Source organism: Lissotriton helveticus, chromosome 3_1 (genome assembly GCF_964261635.1).
Source record: "Lissotriton helveticus chromosome 3_1, aLisHel1.1, whole genome shotgun sequence".
Taxonomy (NCBI): domain Eukaryota; kingdom Metazoa; phylum Chordata; class Amphibia; order Caudata; family Salamandridae; genus Lissotriton; species Lissotriton helveticus.
The window spans coordinates 1,068,198,021-1,068,216,332 of NC_136061.1; the positions used below are offsets into that span (position 1 = coordinate 1,068,198,021).

General features: G+C 47.3%; 1 protein-coding gene across 1 annotated transcript in view; it reads left to right on the plus strand.

The window, feature by feature from the left end:
- Nucleotides 1-18,312, plus strand: part of TTC21B (tetratricopeptide repeat domain 21B) — a 557,120-nt gene that overhangs the window by 221,455 nt on the left and 317,353 nt on the right. The window contains exon 14 of the mRNA XM_078683845.1: nucleotides 11,485-11,709. Within this exon, the coding sequence (XP_078539971.1) occupies nucleotides 11,485-11,709 (225 nt within the window). The remainder of the gene's footprint in view (nucleotides 1-11,484; nucleotides 11,710-18,312) is intronic.

Here is an 18,312-nt window from a genome sequence, read left to right on the forward strand (position 1 = left end):
TCAACCTTCTGCCCAAAGTCTGTGATGTTGTTCTGGCAGCCAGGCGTCCCTGCACCAATAAGGTATATGCCTGCCATTGGGGCAAGTTTGCCTCTTTCTCAATTTCTTCTCTTTATTCTTTAAGGTTATCTTTCCGCTATCGCAGCATCTCTGCGGTTGCATGACTAGCCATCCCTCTTTAAATCCCCTATTAGGTTCTTCAAAGGTTTGCAACATATGTTTCTTCCTTTTCCCTTTATCATGCCCCAGTGTGACCTTAATCTTTCCCTGACATTCCTGCTGTGTGCCCCCTTTGACCACTTGCACAACTGTCCTTTCAGGCTCATTGCCATCAAGATTGACTTCCTGGTAGCAATACCATCTGCCTCGAGGGTCAGTGGGCTTCCGCCTTTGTCATACAAGCCTACATACCTGAACATCTACTCAAACATGCTGGTTCTATGAACTAGAGCTTTCCTTCTTCCAAAAGTCATCACACCCTTTCATGTAGGCCAATTCATCAGGCTGCCTAATTTTATTCTCTTCCACATCCCTCAACTGGACTCAAAAAGAGCTTTGTCGCTCTACCTTGAGAGAATTCTTGGTGGACAATCAAAATTTGATGGGGTATGTCAGAGCGTAGAAGGGAAAGACTGTGCTGAAACAGACCATCTCCCGATGGATTGTGCTCTGCATTAAAATCTGCTACTCACTGACCAAAATGCAGGGCTTGCATACTCATTCTACCGGAACCAGGGCTACGACCACTGCGCGAGCATGCAGACTGCCAGTCCTGGACATCTGGCAGGCAGCAATGTGGGCTTGCACACGTTCACAAAATACCACTGAGTGGACAGTCAGTTCCATTGGGATGAGCCCTTTGCCCGTTCGACCTCTGGGGAGGTATTGCTTGAGTATCTGTTCAAAGGTAAGGAATCTGTGTCTAGAAGTCTGTATCAAATGGGCAAGTTACTTACCTTTGGTAGAACAATATCTGGTAGATACTCCATCTAGCAGTAGGTTCTTTACCATCCCAACCATCCTCTCTCCTCTGCGAACTGATGTTTAGGGACAGGGCTTTTCCCTTTCAGGGCCCTAGTTTTCCACACTAGTGTTGTTTGTGGCTCCATGTTCCTGGTGTGGAAAACCAGGAAAAGTAACTGAAGTCAGCTTGCAGTGGTTGCGCCTATATAGGCACTGTGTACATCATATAGGCACTGTGTACATCATTTCTGTCACCACCACTCGGAGCCTGTTCACACCAGCTACCGGAGCACAGGGATACTGCTCACAAACATTTTCCGGATTCAGTTTGATGCCTAGGGAGAGTTCTAAGGTAAGGATTCTGTGGCTATATATAGTCTCTACCAGATAAGGTGTAAACAAAGGTAAGTAACTTGTCCTTCAGCATAAAACTGACTCCACTCTGGTCCAAGTGTGAAGGTAAATTTCATGACCAGCCCTCAACCCCTGCTCTAGGCCAGCCACCTTCACAAGTGATATCCCACTCATGCAGGCAGTCTTAGTTCATTTTCATCAGCATCTGCCTTCCCCGTAAACGTCTGTGGTCATCTGAAGAGTTCTGCAGTAAAGGGGACTCCAGTTAACTATAGCACAACATTTCTATGTGCTTTGTTTTTATAGTCTGCTCTAATTTTTTATTTTCTGTATTGTAGCATGTTTGTTAATGTACCTTGTTTATATACATAACCATGGTGGGGCGTTAATTAGTTTTGCAGCGTGAATCTTTCTGGATTCACTATGCTGTGCATTATTCCGCGGTCCAGTGGTTGGGTCCGGAATCGTAGTCTTTTCTTTGTTTTTTTTTTGTTTTTCGTAGCCCAGGTGGGTGTCGACATCCCACCTTTTGGTGTCCTTCCTGTGACGTCGGCATGCTTCCTGTGGAAGCTCCCACCCTTGGGCGCCATCTTCAGATTCTTTTTTCCGCCGTTGGGTCTGGATCGTTCCCGAGAGGGTTCCAGAGATTTGGAGAAAAGAGAAGCCAAGAACCACATTTTTGGGAAGAAAAGACTTAAGAAGACGAAGTGAGACTACAACATCGAAGGGGACGACGAAGGAAGAAGATCTTTGAGGAACTTCGACGTCCAGAAGAGAATGCGCCCTGAACGCAAGAGATGGACAACACACCATTCAAATTCTGCCGGAACTGCCACCACAAGTACGTGCAGAAAGACCAGCACCCAGTTTGCAACCTCTGCCTGCCGGTCGACCAAGAAAGCAGGGACTGCAATGCCTGCTCCACCTTCACGCCGAAGACCCTTCGAGTGAGAGAGAGAGGCAAAGAAGAGCTAACTTCGCCATGCAGGGCAAGGGCCAACCTCCATTCCTTTAAGACCTGGGACTATCGACCGACGAGGAGGGTTACGTCGCCGAAGAAGACGACGGCTACACGGTCGTAGAGAACGATAATACGAAGACTCCAGAAAAGGTTGGAGACTCGACGCCCCAAAAAGGCCCGAAAGACTCTCGACAGTCTGCTCAAGACTCTCGAAAAAATTAGGGCAAGACCCCGAAAGCACCATCGCCGAAAGCTCCGGCGTCCGCAGCAACACCCAGGGCCAGCGGATCCTCACAGAAGGACTCCCAGGCGCCGAAGGGCGGCGACCAGCAAAGGTCGTCGAAAAGCGCCCACGAAAAGGAACGCTCGACGCCGAAGACCTCTTCGACGTCGGCGAAGGACGCAAGAGCAGTCTCGACGCCGAAACCCATCTCTATGCCGAAATCCGTCTCGACACCGAAACCCGGTTCAGGGCCATCAAGCCGGACGAAGAGACCGGCACAACCAATCGACGCCGAACAGGCGGCCGAGATGGAAAGAAAGAAGAGAAGACTAGAGGCAGAGATGGAGAACATCCTGCAGCGAAAGAAAGACTTCGACGACAGGATGAAAGCGTATACAATCCCGTCGAAGCCAAAGCCACCGGTGGTCGAGTTCGTCGAGGAAGAAGAGGAGTTCGAAAGACAGTCAGAAAGCCAGGAATATCTGGAATATCGAGAAGAAGAGACCCCCTACTACGAGGAGGAGGAAGATGACGACCAGAGGACCTTTCAGGGCTCGTTATACTCGGACACACAGGACCTAGAATGGCAGGACATCGAAGCCGAGAGTCCAGAAGAGGGAGTGGACACATATCTGGCAAGGCTCTCGCCGCTCGACGACATTGGACTTTACAATGAAGTCGTCAAGAACGCAGCAGCAGCGTTCAAAGTAAAACTAGAGGAGGAACAGCTGAAGGCGGATTTCCTCCTGGAAACACTGCTCCCAATACAAACTAGGAGCCAGTACCTGCCAATGCTCGAAAGCATTAAAGGACAAGGGAGAGAGGCATTCAAAGAGCCTGCGACTTGTAAACCCGTCACACCCAGGACGGAGAAGAAGTACAAGCACTCCCCCAAGGACGCACCCTACATCCAGGGAACAGTCACTGCAGACTCCATCATTGCGGCAACAGCAAGGAAAAGAGCCAATGTCCCGACAACGTCAGGACCACCTCCAGACAAGGAGAGCAGAAGGGTGGATCTGACTGGGAGAGAAAGCGAGAGAAATGCCACAACGCACTGGCGCATGGCCAATTCCAACGCCCTGCTAAACAGACACCAACACCAGATTCTGGACGACCTGGGCCAGTTGGTCAAACACCTCCCACAAGAATACCAGCAAAGAGCGACGCACCTGGTAGAGGAAGGGAAGAACGTGGCAAATTCTTGCCTGAAAACTGCACTGGACGGTGCAGACACAGCCAGCAGACTTATGATGCTGGGCATCACGGAAAGGAGACAAGCCTGGCTCAGAATATCAGGCTTTAAACCGGAGGTGCAACACAATATCCTGAACACCCCGTTCAACGGTGAAACACTGTTCGGAGCACCAGTGGACGAAAAGCTCACCCAGCTGAAAAAGGACAACGACCCCGCAAGATCCTTGGGGGCCTTGCAATTCAGAGGAACAAAGAGAGGAACCCCGTCACGGAGACCAAACGGGAGAGGGGGAAACCAGCCGGGAACGTCGCACCAGACCTTCCACCAGTCACACCAGGGCGACACTCAGACGCAACAGGGCCAGCAAAAACAACACTGGCAATACCAACAGAGGGGCCAGTCCTTTCGCGGGAGGGGAATGGCCGGGGAAACAGAAGAGGTGGACAACAACCCACCTCCAAGTGACTCTGCCACACTACTAGTGCACACCCTCTCAACAACTCAAGGGTTGGAGCACACATACAACAAAGAGGAGTGGCTCGGACTACACATGCAAGACCACGTAACACCGGTGGGAGGAAGATTGAACCGTTTCTTCCAGGAGTGGAAGAAAAAAACTACAGACAGATGGATTCTCAACATCATACAGTACGGATACTGCATAGAGTTGGAAAAAACACCACCAAACAGAAAACCAAAAAAAAGAGCACTAGCAAAGAAGGAACTAGAGCTACTTCAAAAGGGAAGCACAAGAACTCCTGTTGAAGGAGGCTATCGAGCATGTGCCTCCCGTAGAGAGGAACAAGGGGGTGTACTCCACGTACTTCCTGGTACCAAAGGTAGACGAAACAATGAGACCCATCCTGGACCTAAGGTTCATCAACAAATACATAAAAACCCCAAAATTCAAAATGACCTCCCTGCAAGAGGTCCTTCCACAGATACAAGGCGGGGACTTCATGGTCACAATAGACCTCAAAATGCCTACCTGCACATCCCAATGAACAGGCGGCACAAACATCTGCTAAGATTTGTCATCAACACAAATCACTATCAATTCACGGCACTGGCATTCAGACTAAAATCAGCACCAAGGGTATTTACAAAGTGCCTTGCAGCAGTCGCAGCACACTTAAGGAGGGAATGGATCCACGTATACCCTTACCTGGAAGACTGGCTAGTAAAGGCAAGATCATACAAGACATGCAAACGGCACGCACAGCGAGTGACAGATACACTAATGGCCCTGGGTTTCTCCATCCACTGGAGAAAATCCTCAATAAACCCAGAACAAGTAAAAATGTTCCTGGGTGCGCAAATCACCACCGTACAGGAGAAGGTGTTCCCCAGCGAGAAGAGAACGCTGGCACTGGTGAAGGAGGCGCGTCTCTACCAGAAGGGGCGTCCTCTGACAGTGAGGATGGCGAGCAAGATGATGGGCATGATGGCCTCATGCATACACATAGTGCCGAATGTACGACTCCACAATAGAGCACTCCAGGAGTGGCTACAGGACCAATGGTCACAAGCTACAGGTTGTTGGGAAGATCTAGTGGTTGTAACGCACGCAGTGCACGAGGAGATATCATGGTGGAACAAAGGAAACATAACAAAGGGGAAGCCTCTAACAACACCAACACCAACTGGGACCATCACCACAGACGCATCCCAGAAGGGATGGGGAGCACACATGGAAAAACTCAGAGTGAGGGGTCTGTGGACACCAGCGGATGCGGTCAAACACATCAATTACCTGGAATTAAAGACCGTGTTCCTCGCACTAAAGGCTTTCCAGACGAAGCTGTACAACCAAACAGTGTTGATCCAGACAGACAACACAACAGCGATGTTCTACATAAACAAGCAGGGAGGAACACAATCAGCCCCGCTGTCAGAACTAGCGCAGGAAATATGGAAATGAGCCATCCCACTAAAAATAGATCTACTGGCGATTCACCTGCCAGGGAAGGACAACGTGGAAGCGGACTAGCTCAGCAGACAGACATCGGCTTCACACGAATGGGAGCTCAATGCCCAAGAGACAAGGAGACTGTTCGACAGGTGGGGAACTCCATCAATAGACCTGTTTGCAACACGCCAGAATGCAAAATGCCAGCACTTCGCATCCAGGCAACCAGGGGAAGGGTCACTGGGCAATGCCCTATGGGTAAGCTGTTCAAAGACATTTGCTTACGCTTTTCCGCCGATCCCCCTGATACACAAGGTACTCAGCAAGTGCAGAGCGAGCAACATGAGCCTGATACTGGTGGCACCACAGTGGGCCAGGCAGACCTGGTACTCGCAGATTATGGAGATGACACAGAGTGCACCACATAGATTTGGGAGAAGGAAAGACCTACTCTCCATGCAAAACGGAGAGGTGTTGCATCTAGAACCAGAAAGCCTCAGCCTGGCAGCCTGGCTCCTGAGGACATAGAATTTGCACACCTTAAATTACCTGAGAGCACCCTTAGGGTACTTCGAGCGGCAAGAAGACCTAGCACGCGGAAGTGCTACGTGGCCAAATAGAAGATGTTCACACTATGGTGCAGAAAGGAAAAGCTGCACAACAAGATGACAGGAGACCCAACAGTGCTAAAATACCTCACGCACCTGCTAGAGGCTAATCTGAGCTCATCCTCGCTAAGGGTACACCTGGCAGCCATAGTCGCTTACACTAGAGGAGAGACAGGGAAAACCTTTTTTACTTCACAAATTGTAAAAAGATTCTTGGAAGAGGCAAAAAGGATCGCACGCCAAAGAGGTTTCCAGCACCAGCGTGGAACCTCAACCTAGTACTGACGGAACTCATTAAAGCGCCCTTTGAACCGATCCATAAGGCCTCCCTACAAATGCTAACTTTGAAGACAGCTTTCCTGGTGGCAATCACCTCGCTGCGCAGGGTGAGCGAGCTACAGGCATTAACGCTAGAAGAACCCTACACTCAAATTCACAACGATAGGGTGGTGATGAGAACGGACCAACACTTTATGCCAAAGGTGGTGTCTAAGTTCCACATCAACCAAACTATTCAAATACCTAGTTTCTTTCAAAAACCAACGACAAAGGCAGAAAGGGCACTGCACACTCTGGATGCCAGACAAGCTGTCATGCACTACATAGAGAGAACTAAGGATCACAGAAAAACAAAAGATTTTTTGTGTTATTCGCAGACAGTTTCATGGGAAAAGCAGTTACTAAGGGGACAATTGTACGATGGATCGCACAAGCAATACAATTCTGCCAGAAACAAGCTGGGCAAGAACTGACAGAGGGGCCACTGGCCCATTCAACAAGGAACAAGGGAGCAACAATAGCCTTCCTGGCTAACACTTCCATTCAGGACATATGCCTGGCCGCAACATGGGCTTCAGTGCACCCGTTCACGAAACACTACTGTGTGGACATACAAATGAACAAAGAAGCACAAGTAGGACAGAAGGTGCTTCAGCACATATTCAAAAACCAAAGCTCATCTTCCACCCAGCTGCCACAATGATGACAAACCGCTACAAAGTCGATGCACAGCATAGTGAATCCAGAAAGATTCACGCTGCAAAACGAATAGTTTCTTACCTGTCGGTGTAGTTTTGCAGCTTGAATATCTTTCTGGATTCACTAGCGAACCCACCCACCTCCGCCAGAAAGATGAGACTGGAATAAGACGTGTTAAAAACGGGGCAAAGACTTGAACATACTTGAAGGAAAAAGCGGTGAAACAAATATTCAAACATTGCCATACTATTCGGAAACAAAACACAAACGGGGAAAAAAAGAATCCGAAGATGGCGCCCAAGGGTGGGAGCTTTCGCAGAAAGCATGCCGACGTCACAGGAAGGACACCAAAAGGTGGGACGTCGACGCCCACCTGGGCTACGAAAAAAAAAAAAAAACCAACAAAGAAAAGACTACGATGCTGGACCCAACCACTAGACAGCGGAATAATGCACAGCATACTGAATCCAGAAAGATATTCCAGCTGCAAAACTACACCGACAGGTAAGAAACTATTTGTTTTACTGCAACAATCCATGCCCCTCACTTGCTGGCAGACTTCTAGATTGAAACTTCAAGGGAGCTTAGCTAAAGAATGTTAAACCTCAAGCACTCTCCCACCAGTCTCTGCCAACAGTATCTGTGTAATCTAGTGCTTAATGTGTGCCAGTGGTTGCATATGGTGGGCACCGGCACTCATTATTAGGCAAAAGGACTTACTTTTCATCATTGGGCTTTACCTCTGACCAGAAAGAGTAAGGCAAAAAGGAGGAGGAAGAGAAAGATAGGCAAATGATGGCCAAGAGAGAAGGCAGGGAAGAAAAATAAAGAGTAAGAGTTAAATGTAGAAATTAGACGTGTAGGATATTGAAAGGGAAAAGCAAGGCGTAGAATCAAAGTAGACCGTATTGGTTTTAAGCAATTCCTGCATTTGGCTTCATGGAAAATGTTCTCCTAGGAAAATCTTTGGGTCCATCCTCCACACTGCTTCAATTCACATCTTTGTAAGTTAAACAATGCAAGTACAGTGCGACATCGGTCTACCCTTGGTAAACCGCACTGAGAGACAGAGCTTTGAGGCCTATTTTCGGGTTTGACTCATTAGAGCTGTGCCTGTCAGCACTTTAAACTGAAAGTCTGCTTCACCAAGTTCAACCGACCCTTGAACAAAGGCAGGTGAAATCTGTGATTGTCTACAGTGTTCAGAGCAAGTCATTTACAGCAACTTCTCAGATAGTAACATCTTTCTAGGGATTGCTTTTGTAGATCACTATAGATGAAAAACTAACTTCTGAGATATATTCCACTTTTAAATGATGCATTGTGTAGAAACTGAGCAGCTATGTTTTGTTAAGCCTGCTACTGTGTGCCATTTTCAAATAGGCATTGTGCCTAAGTGTCAAGAGTATGACAAGTTATCTTATTCATTGATCAATAGTAATAAAATTCCGTCCTCAGCAATAGAAACAATGATTCCAAAGCGGAAGCTTACCAGCAACAATAGTGAGAAACATACATATTATAGTCTTCTGCCACCATTATCGAGCCAGGGTGCAGTCTTTATTCCTGCTATGACAGTGCTGTCAACTGCAGCAACAACAAGGTGGTGGATAGAATGTTTGGATTAATCTCAGCCCCTGTCAATTGCACTGGCTGTGTTCCAGTCTTCCGTTTATTGCCCAGTATACCACTCTAGACAAAGGGCTTCCTTATGCCAAGCAGTGCAGTCACTTCTCCTCATAGGACAGCCCTTTCCAAACTGCCAGGCAAGACCCCCCTTCAAGAAAGGACCACAAGCAGCTTCAGACCGCTGGGCATTCTCAAAATACTTTTGGATGGTAACTGCAACAACAAAGGTGATGGTGAAATGCTTTGGTTTCATCTTAGCCACTGGCAGTCGCTTTGGGCCGCCTTCCAGTCCATTGTGTTTCATCCACTAAGCTATTGTAGACAAAGGGCCATTTTATGCAAATCAGTACCGCCCCTCCTCCTCATAGGAACAGTCCATCCCGAACTGACTGTGCTGTCCTCTTTTCTCTGAGATCAAGATCAGCATTCTTTGCCTCTGATTTGATACAGCACTTTTCTCAAACAGTCTTGCTGCCGACTCCCCCAGCGGTACCACAATACTTCTCTGCCGCCAGACTCCTGCAACACTTTCCATCCTGCAAGCAGGGCCTTGAAATATCTCTGGACCCGAGTCATGCAGTTACCCCCTCACTCGAGGCTCCTGGAACTCTTCCCTTACTCTAGGCTCCAGCAAGACCTCCCACACCCAGCCATAAGCAACCCCGCTTTCCAGGCGCCTGTAGTCCTCCCGTCCTCCCCCCTCCCTCCCTTTGAGGCTACTGCAGCATGTGCCTCCTTTTTAGTTTCAGCAGCACTCTGCCTTTATGCACCTTAAGAGTTTACTTTCTCCAGGCTTAATAAGTATTTTCCTTGCATGCAAAATCCTACAACTCTTCCTTCCCTACTGGCTCATGCAGTGCTACCCACTCCAGCCACCCATTTCAGGCTCCTGCAGCATGTCTCTCTTTAGGGCTCTAGCACGGTTCACTCATGCCGCACACCTTACCTCCACGCTTCTAAAGCACTGCCTACCTTTGATCATCTTAACCACTTCCTCCAGATTTCTAAATTACGCCCTCTCACTAGGGACCTGAAACACAATTGGTTGGCGGAGCAGATTCTCCTACCTGCTGCAATCCTCCGCTCTTGGCTTCTTTAGCATACCTTGGCTCCAAACCTTTTAGCTTCCCTTCTGCAGCCCCCTACTAGTCCATGCTATGTTTCTCTCCTCCAGGATCAGGCTCCTGCCCCAATCTGTCCCTGAAAGCTCCTGTGAATTGAGCAAAGTGCCCTCCTCCTTCCAGCTCTACTTTGTTGTTCTTTCATAACCCCACCCCACCACACACTCAATGGCCCGGCTCCTGCAGGTTCACCTGCCTGTGGCCTCTAGCGGCTCTGCCTCCCTCGGAACTGAAACAGCACTTTTTCCATCCTGCCTCCTGCAGCGCTTCCTCTTTTTATGCTTCTACAACTTTGCCTTTCTCTACATGTGAGAGACTACCTCCCTTCCCACTTCACTAGGGTAGTGAACAAAGCATATGATCAAAGGCTCGGCTGGGCTTCTTGCTGAACATGACCGGAATTTAGAATTTTATTAAAGTGCACTTAGCATGCTGGGTTTTTTATGCCTATACTTGTAAAGGAAAAACAAAACTGCATGCGCCAACATGCAACGTGTTATTTATAAAATGTCCTGAATTACTGCGGGCACATACAGCACAAGGATATGCTGAGCAGTTGTTGTAGAGGGAGAGAAAACCTGTCAAGCTTCATACTTGCTTTAAGTGGTGCAACACAACATGATGGGACCCATCTGCAGAATGTGATGTGGGGCCTTTGGGGCTTCCACATCTCACAGATATCTGTAGGCTTTATACTGAATAATAAAGAATATCCTGAGGGCCTTCCACACATGCTGCAGGCATCTGCATTACACCCTGCCATTCTCGGTTTCTTCTTTTACAAATTTCAGAATCGCCCTCCCTTCCCCCCCCCCCCCCAATGTGAGTTCCTTTTCATTGGTCTTTCTCCCAGACCTCATAGCCATCGCTATAAGTTATAGGTAGCAAGCTCCTTTTAGTGTGTTTGACCTGTGCTCAAGACTGCTGTATCTGTGCTTTCCAGATCCACTCAGTCATATTTTGGATGAATGTGACAGTGTATGCGAATTGCTCTGTTGCTCAGTCAAGACGAATGATAGGATCCTGATGCCATCATGCCACTACAAGTAACTTCTCAGTAGCATTACCAGCTCAAAAGCCAAACCATGTAAAAATGGGGTAGATAGTATCACCACCCGATTCAAAAAATGACAGGGGTTTGACTGCTCAGAGGCAGAAGCCAGAAAGACATCTGACATATTCCAGTATCTTCATCTCTGGTGTGTCTTGAAGGTGGAGGATGGCAGAACTTTGACAGAGAAAGACCACTGTTTGTGCAAAGGTTCATATTTTTACCTAAGTCTTAACACTTTTTAATGTCTTTGTGGCATAACAAATGTTTGTACCTGACAGTAGTACGGCTTGGAAATGTAGAGGATTCGTATTCCTGCAGAAGTCCAATTTAGGTGTTTGCAAAGTAAGAGAATTAGGATGAAGTGCACAAATATCAATAAAAAGACGCAAAAGCATGCAAAGTTCAAAAAGTCATTAGTTAACATGATTATTATTATTGATGCGCCCGTCTCCAGCACTGTATACATTAACACGAATTCTTTTTCAGGTGAGGGAATACCCTCTATACAATTTAATTAAAGCTCAGACCCAGAAGCAGATGGGGGAAGTGCAAGAAGCAATTAAAACCTTGCAGATGGCAATGGGATTACCAGGAATGAAGACTACTGGAAGTTCTTCGAAGTCCAAAGGGAAAAAAATTGAAGTCAGTGCAAGTGATCGCGTATCCATCTTTTTAGAGCTAGTTGATGCTCATCGTAAAAATGGAGAACAGGTATGTATATAAACAGTTCACAAAAGTGGCTGAGTCATTTGTTAAACTGTCTTTGATTGGGCCAAAAGATAATGCAGCGTACTATTGTGGACATGCAATAAAGTACTCGGGTAGACAGCTGCACGTCAGGACAGATATTTTCCAAGTTGAGTATTTTCCCACAAAGTGATTTGCAATATACATCTTAATTGATGAACTGTGATGTTGCGGTCTTGAAAGAATGTATTGGTTTAATCATATAAAACCCCCTAAAACTATATAATGTTACAGAATGCCATGACAAAGTGACGAGTAGAGGCTTTAAAAGTGAAATGGATTTAAGTGTGATATAAATGTTAACACAATAGTCCCCAAATGTGAAACATTTCCCTATTATCCAATTCTGCATAATTACAAATTCCGACATTTCCCCCTGATATGCCAGACGGAGTTTAAAAACTAGGACACAGCAAAAGAATAGAGGGGTATTTTGGTGCAATAGGAAAGTGCATAAGCATCAATCGCCCTTTAGACATTGATGGTCCTAAATATGGGCAAGAGACATTTCCTCTGCCATTGTCATATGAAAAGACCAAATAGTAAAAGGGAGAGATTGGTTTCTGTAACATTGTCCCTGCAGTGACAAACTACTGACTGACTTCTAACAGTACTCAATGTCCAGATTTATTTCCAATTGGTATTGCTTCCAACCTAAATCTGGCTTCAAGTGAATGTGTGGAGGAGACACATGGCCTCCAAATAAGGGTGCAGGCCTTACCCTTTTTTTGGGTGAGCCGTCTGTCGCCTCTTGATGTCACCTCAAATGAATCCAAATTTAAATACTGTATCCACTCGCAGTACCTTGTCTTCACAAAGTACCCATTTCTGGTAGGTAAAGTGTCATAGTGTCAAGAGGAGCCAGGTATTAGTGAGGTCCAAGTTATAAGCTAAGCGTTTACATGATTAAATCGTGGAAGCAAGGTTGTGCCCTCCTTAGAGCAAAGTGCTCTTGGGTTGTCTGTGAATACTTTTCCGTCCAGAGTCTCATCCAGAACAGTAAAGGTCTCAGATGAGCTTGGTGGTGGACATTTGTGGTGCCTGTCTCCTCAGAGAAATCAAGGTAGGAGTAGCTTGGGGAAGAGACATGAACTTTTTTTAAAACAAAATTCAATAATGCGAAGGATTTTGTTTTGCAGTGGCCCCCAAAGTTGTGCCCCCTCTAATGCACTACTAAATCCCCTATCTATGAAAATACATAGGGCAGCAGAAAAAAGCACAACGTTCAAATTTCTATGTGAAAAAACTATAGTCCAGCAACATGTGTTTAAAGTGTTTCCAGATTTTGTTTCTGATGGATACTTCTAACCTCCGATTCAGCACCTTAAAGTTCTCCCCATGTGCCACCAGCAATGCTTCTGTGCACCACCTAGCTCTCTGACATTAGTTCCCTTATTTATGTGCCTTCTGGTGCATATCTGGAGATCTACTCCCACTTTCGTTGTTTCTCCGGTAACTCCTAAAACTGAAACAAAATCTAGTGTACTGGAGAGCGAAGTCCCCTCCTAAGACTACAGGTTTAAAACTATGTTCCAACCTTAGAAAACGGATGTCTGTCATGGACCCGCACACGCCGTCTCTGCTGCTTGTCTTGGGACTAGACATGGTGTGAAAAGTGTACCTCATGCACCTAAAAGTGATCTGGTACCGACCAGTGAAGCTGTATGTCATTGAACACAAGAAGTTGTTGCGTATAAGTCCTGCTCCAAATCCAGGTCGTGAACTTGCTCCTGAGTTCGCTCCTGCAAGTGGTCAGCTTCATGATAGGAGTGTTCTGGTGAGTCCAAATCGAAGGCCAAATGCAAGCACAAGAAAGGGAAGAAGGATTCAACCCCTATCCAAAGAGAAGGTTCAAAGATGCCACAATGTTAGTCTGTCTCCATCCATATCTCTGTGGAGCCGATTCCACAGTTTGTCCTGGTGTGCCCCAAATTCACCATCAGCAATGCTGCAGCATATTCACACCTTTACGAAGGTCATGCTGCAGGTATTTGCCATTCTTCCAGCCCGCCTGATGTGCCTTTGGACCCTAGAGGCCTATAGTCTTGTGGGCGCCAGTAGTTTCATCCTCGGTGCGTCTGACACCCTGTGGACCTGTTACAGTATAGACTTCCACCTTGACTCCACAACCAATGCCAGTTCCTCTCTAGACTCCACAACTGATGCCACTAGTACCAGAAGGGGAATCCGACGCTGGTTCCGAAGTCAACTTCAGTGTAATCCTGACCAATGTTGCACTGCCAAACGACCAGTGCCCATACATCCTGACTCTCATCGTATTCCTCCATTAGGGCGAATGCGACCTCATGGGCTTTATCTTTTTGGCTCTGATTCTGACCAATGCTTTCTGTCACATAAAGATGATGATGGAGAGTATATTGATGGTTTACTTCATGATAATGATGAACATTTTTCATGGACTTGCCAGAGGCCAGTGAGCTTCATACTTCCCCCTGATACACTAATGAACTCACTACTTGGACCTACATCTGCTGTCTGTTGAGAATAACTCAAATGTCTTTGGGGAAATCGTGCAGCTTGGGTCAACTAAATCTAGTCCTTGCTGTCTTTCAGTGCATGCATGGAGGACTTCAGCCCATCTTAGACCTTAAACTTCTGAATGCCTTCCTGTGGAAGGACCCATTCAAAAGGCTCACGCTGTCCCAGGTTCTGTCTGTCCTGGACCCGTGTGATTGGATGGTGTCCATGGACCTGCAGGATGCATACTTTCATATACGCATCCTGCAGTCCCACAAACATTACCTGTTGTTCAAGATTGGCCAGAAGAATTTTAGTTTGCCATGCTCCCCTTCTTCCTTACCAGTGCCCCATAGCTGTTCATGAAAGTGATGGTGGGGGTCACTGCCCATCTTCTAGTCGGGGTTCCACCTCTGTTGATGATAAATTGTTGATGCAGGCTTGCCAAAGTCAGTTGTAGTCTACCTCCAGGGAGTGGCCAACCTCTTGACATCGTTTGCCTCCATGTTCAATGAGTTGAACTCACAGCTGACTCATTCGCAGAGGCTTCCTTTCATTTAGGCTGTTCTGGATACTGTACAGTTAAGGGCCTTACTTCTGTTGCACAAAGTCTAGGATATTTGGCTTATGAGCCACATATTTTAACCTCAGTCCCTCAGGACTGCTCCCCAACTTCACCAGTCATGGATTTAAACGCACCTCTTGCCTTTGACGCTAGCAATTTATCCTACTAGAAGATTTAAACTTCAAAAGCACTCATCAAAGACCTTGGAAGCCTGGGCCTTGCTCAGCGATAAAAGGGACCTACCTATGTTATTATTATTAAATTATTATTACATTAAATTTGTAATGCACGCAGCTACCCAAAAAGGGTTTCCCGGCGCCTAGCAAATCGCTAGAGGGAGAGTTAACAGGGGAGCATTTACTGCAAAAAAGAGCCAAGTCTTAAGGTTTCTTCGGAAGCTAAGATACGAAGAGTCGTTCTTCAGAGAAACAGGAAGGGAGTTCCAGATCTTAGGACCAAGGAAGGAAAAGGAACGGCCACCCATTCTTACAAGTTTGAATCTAGGGAGCACAAAGTCCCCATGAGCTGTGGGACGCAGGAGACGAGATGGAATATAAGGATGGATGAGCTCTTGAAGATACAATGGTGCAACGCCTTGTTTGATTTAAAAAATATAACAAAGAGTTTTGAATTTGGTTCTTTGATCAATGTGGAGCCAGTGAAGATCGCGGAGGAATGGCGAGATGGAAGCCTGTCTAGGGACTTGGCAAAGAAGGTGTGCTGCAGAGTTCTGCACTACCTATAGCTTTCTCAAGACCGTCTGACACCCGCCAAGGTAGAGAACGTTGCCGTGAAACAGGGAGCATCCAGATGATCTTGCGGAGCCATCTCAAGATCGTAAAATAGATGGCAGCAACATTCACCACCTGTTGCCTCATGGAGAGGTTTTCATCGATAATAAAGCCCAGTATACGGACATGAGTACCCCGTCGGGTAAGGGGGCCGATTTCCTGAGGCCAGGGGTGAGGGCCCCATAGGTCCTTGTGCTTGCCCAGGATGACAGCCTCGGTCTTGTCCCCATTCAACTTCAGAAAGTTAAGGCGCATCCACTCTGTCACTTGCCGTAAACCACACTGAAGGGCAGATGTTGTTACGTCCTTAGTGGTGGATAATGAAAAAAGTATCTGCGTATTGTCAGCATACGAATAGAGGGATGGACCCGCGTCCTCCACGATGTTTGCCAGGGGTCTAACATAAATGCTGAAGAGCAAAGGGCTCAGGATAGACCCCTGTGGGACTCCGTGTGCTAATACACCGATCTTGGATGAAGCCTTGGCGGAAAAGACCTAAAAGGTACGACCACAGAGGAATGAAGCAATGTTGCCGGACACCTCTTGGATCCCATTTTCACCACCTTCAACAACATCCGAGTCAACAAGCCCACAACAGTCTCCTGGACAGACAATACCTTTGTTAAATTCAGCATCCCTGTTCCGGTCCAACACGTGCCACCGCCAGACCAGCTTACTGAAATTGGAATCAAGATCACTGACAAGGACTGAACACTGCTCTCAACGCCCACCCACCCAGACCCAAATTCATCAGGAATTTCAACAATTGGATCACCTGCTTTGCAGACTCCATGGCCCCCTTGTATACCGTGATACAGCAAAATCTAGACCCAAAGCTAGTAGGTACACAGAGGAATTTGGACTAATGAAACACCACTGTATTCAACTGACACGCAAATGGAGAATGAGTCAGGACAATACAGACAGGAGCACACTCAAATACGCCCTGAGATTCTACCACCCAATTTACCACACCTGTAAACATGCTGCTCTGATAGACCACATTAATGCCAGCACCAACAGAAGTAAAGAAATCTTCGCTAGCGTGAAGGGTTTGACCTCACAATCAGCCACCTCCAACTTTATCACTCACTCGCAGGATCTGTCCGACAATCTCTCTCAAAACTTCAGCAACAATATCCCAGCTACTGACAGCAACTACCAACTTCAACTCGCAGCCTGACCAGACAGACCTCTCAAAACACCTCCCAATCTTCTCCAAAGAATTAAAGCTAACCACATGGCCTGTCATCAACCCAGACGAAACCGCTGACACCATAAAGTCCATCCATTCAGGGGCCCATTGGACTTGCCCCACAACAGGTTCTGCAATCCATCAGCTCCATGCTCACACCTATTCTGAATGCCACCACCTCCTCCCCGACCTTCCCAGACTCCTAAACATGCAACTGTCCTCCCATTGCAGAAGGAACCTTCTGCGGATCCTTCAACACTGGGCAACTACAGACCGATTTCTCTGATACCATTCCCAGCCAAGGTCTTCGTGAAAAGCATCAACAGATGCCCTAGAAAATACCCCAATGACCACCAACTCCTCAACACCACTCAGTCTGATTTCAGACCCTCCCATAGCATGGAAACTGCCATCATCACCATCACGGGTGACAAGTGCATGACTCTGGATAGAGGTGATGTAGCGGCCCTCATGCTCCTACATCTCTCCACAGCGGTTGATACAATCTCGTACTATATCCTCATCCAACACTACATGACCTCTGCATCCACTGACAAGCACTCAGACGGATCTGCTCCTTCTTGACGGGAAGGACTGAGTCAGCCTGCCACTGTACACCTCTGCCGTCCGCAACCTCAACTGCTGAGTTCCACACGGGTCCACCCTGAGCCTGACCTTCCTCAATACATATGATCCCTTTTCCCCGGTATCATCTACTCTCACGACATTACTATGCTGATGACAAGCAACCCATTTTCTTCCTTACAGACCAGACGCGCAGTAGCCGGATAACGTTTAATGCCAGGGAGGTGCTGGAAGGCCCAATTTGGAGAGATATGGGGCCCCTGTTTTGGATGGAGCTGATGGGCCTGCATTGGTACTTGCTTCCATATACAGGGGTTTGAGCCAGCAGTGCTTCAATTTGGGCTTCCAGGGTGACAAGAAAGCAGTTCGAAAAGTTGCCCGGTTTGTGATCAGATATGCTTTCCGTCCTAGGCTTCTTGAGGACAACTGAGTGGGATTGGCCTCTAGAATGTTTTTTCCCGGCTCCTGTTTTGGTGGCATTGTCTGGGGGGAAAGTATAGTCATACCTTTTGTTCACTTGCTCTGTCACCATTACTGTGCACAAGTGCTGTTTGCTAGGCCGAACTTCTTTCCATTTCTCAGTGGGTTTGGGAAGGTAGTAGTCTCCCACCATTGCTGCTTTCTCAGGGGCAGTTCCCAGGGTCAGCGTCTCCTGGAAACCTAGTGGAGGGCCAGGTGGAAGAATATCCTTGCTGCGCTCGAACTCTCAACATAGCCATGGGTATAATCTGCATGATTTTGGCCCTGCAATGGGCAGTGCCTCATGGTTTTCACTGTGTAGGGTGTTGACATTTTGTTGGACTCCCATGGGCCCAGAGGAGATGGTGAGTGGGATCCTTTGTGAGGGGCCTTGAAAATGTATTCTCTAATCAACCCCTAATATGGTGGTTAGGCTTCTTGAAATGGATTCCTGTAGGAATGTTTACTGGTCGGCCACTGGGATGCCTTTGAGT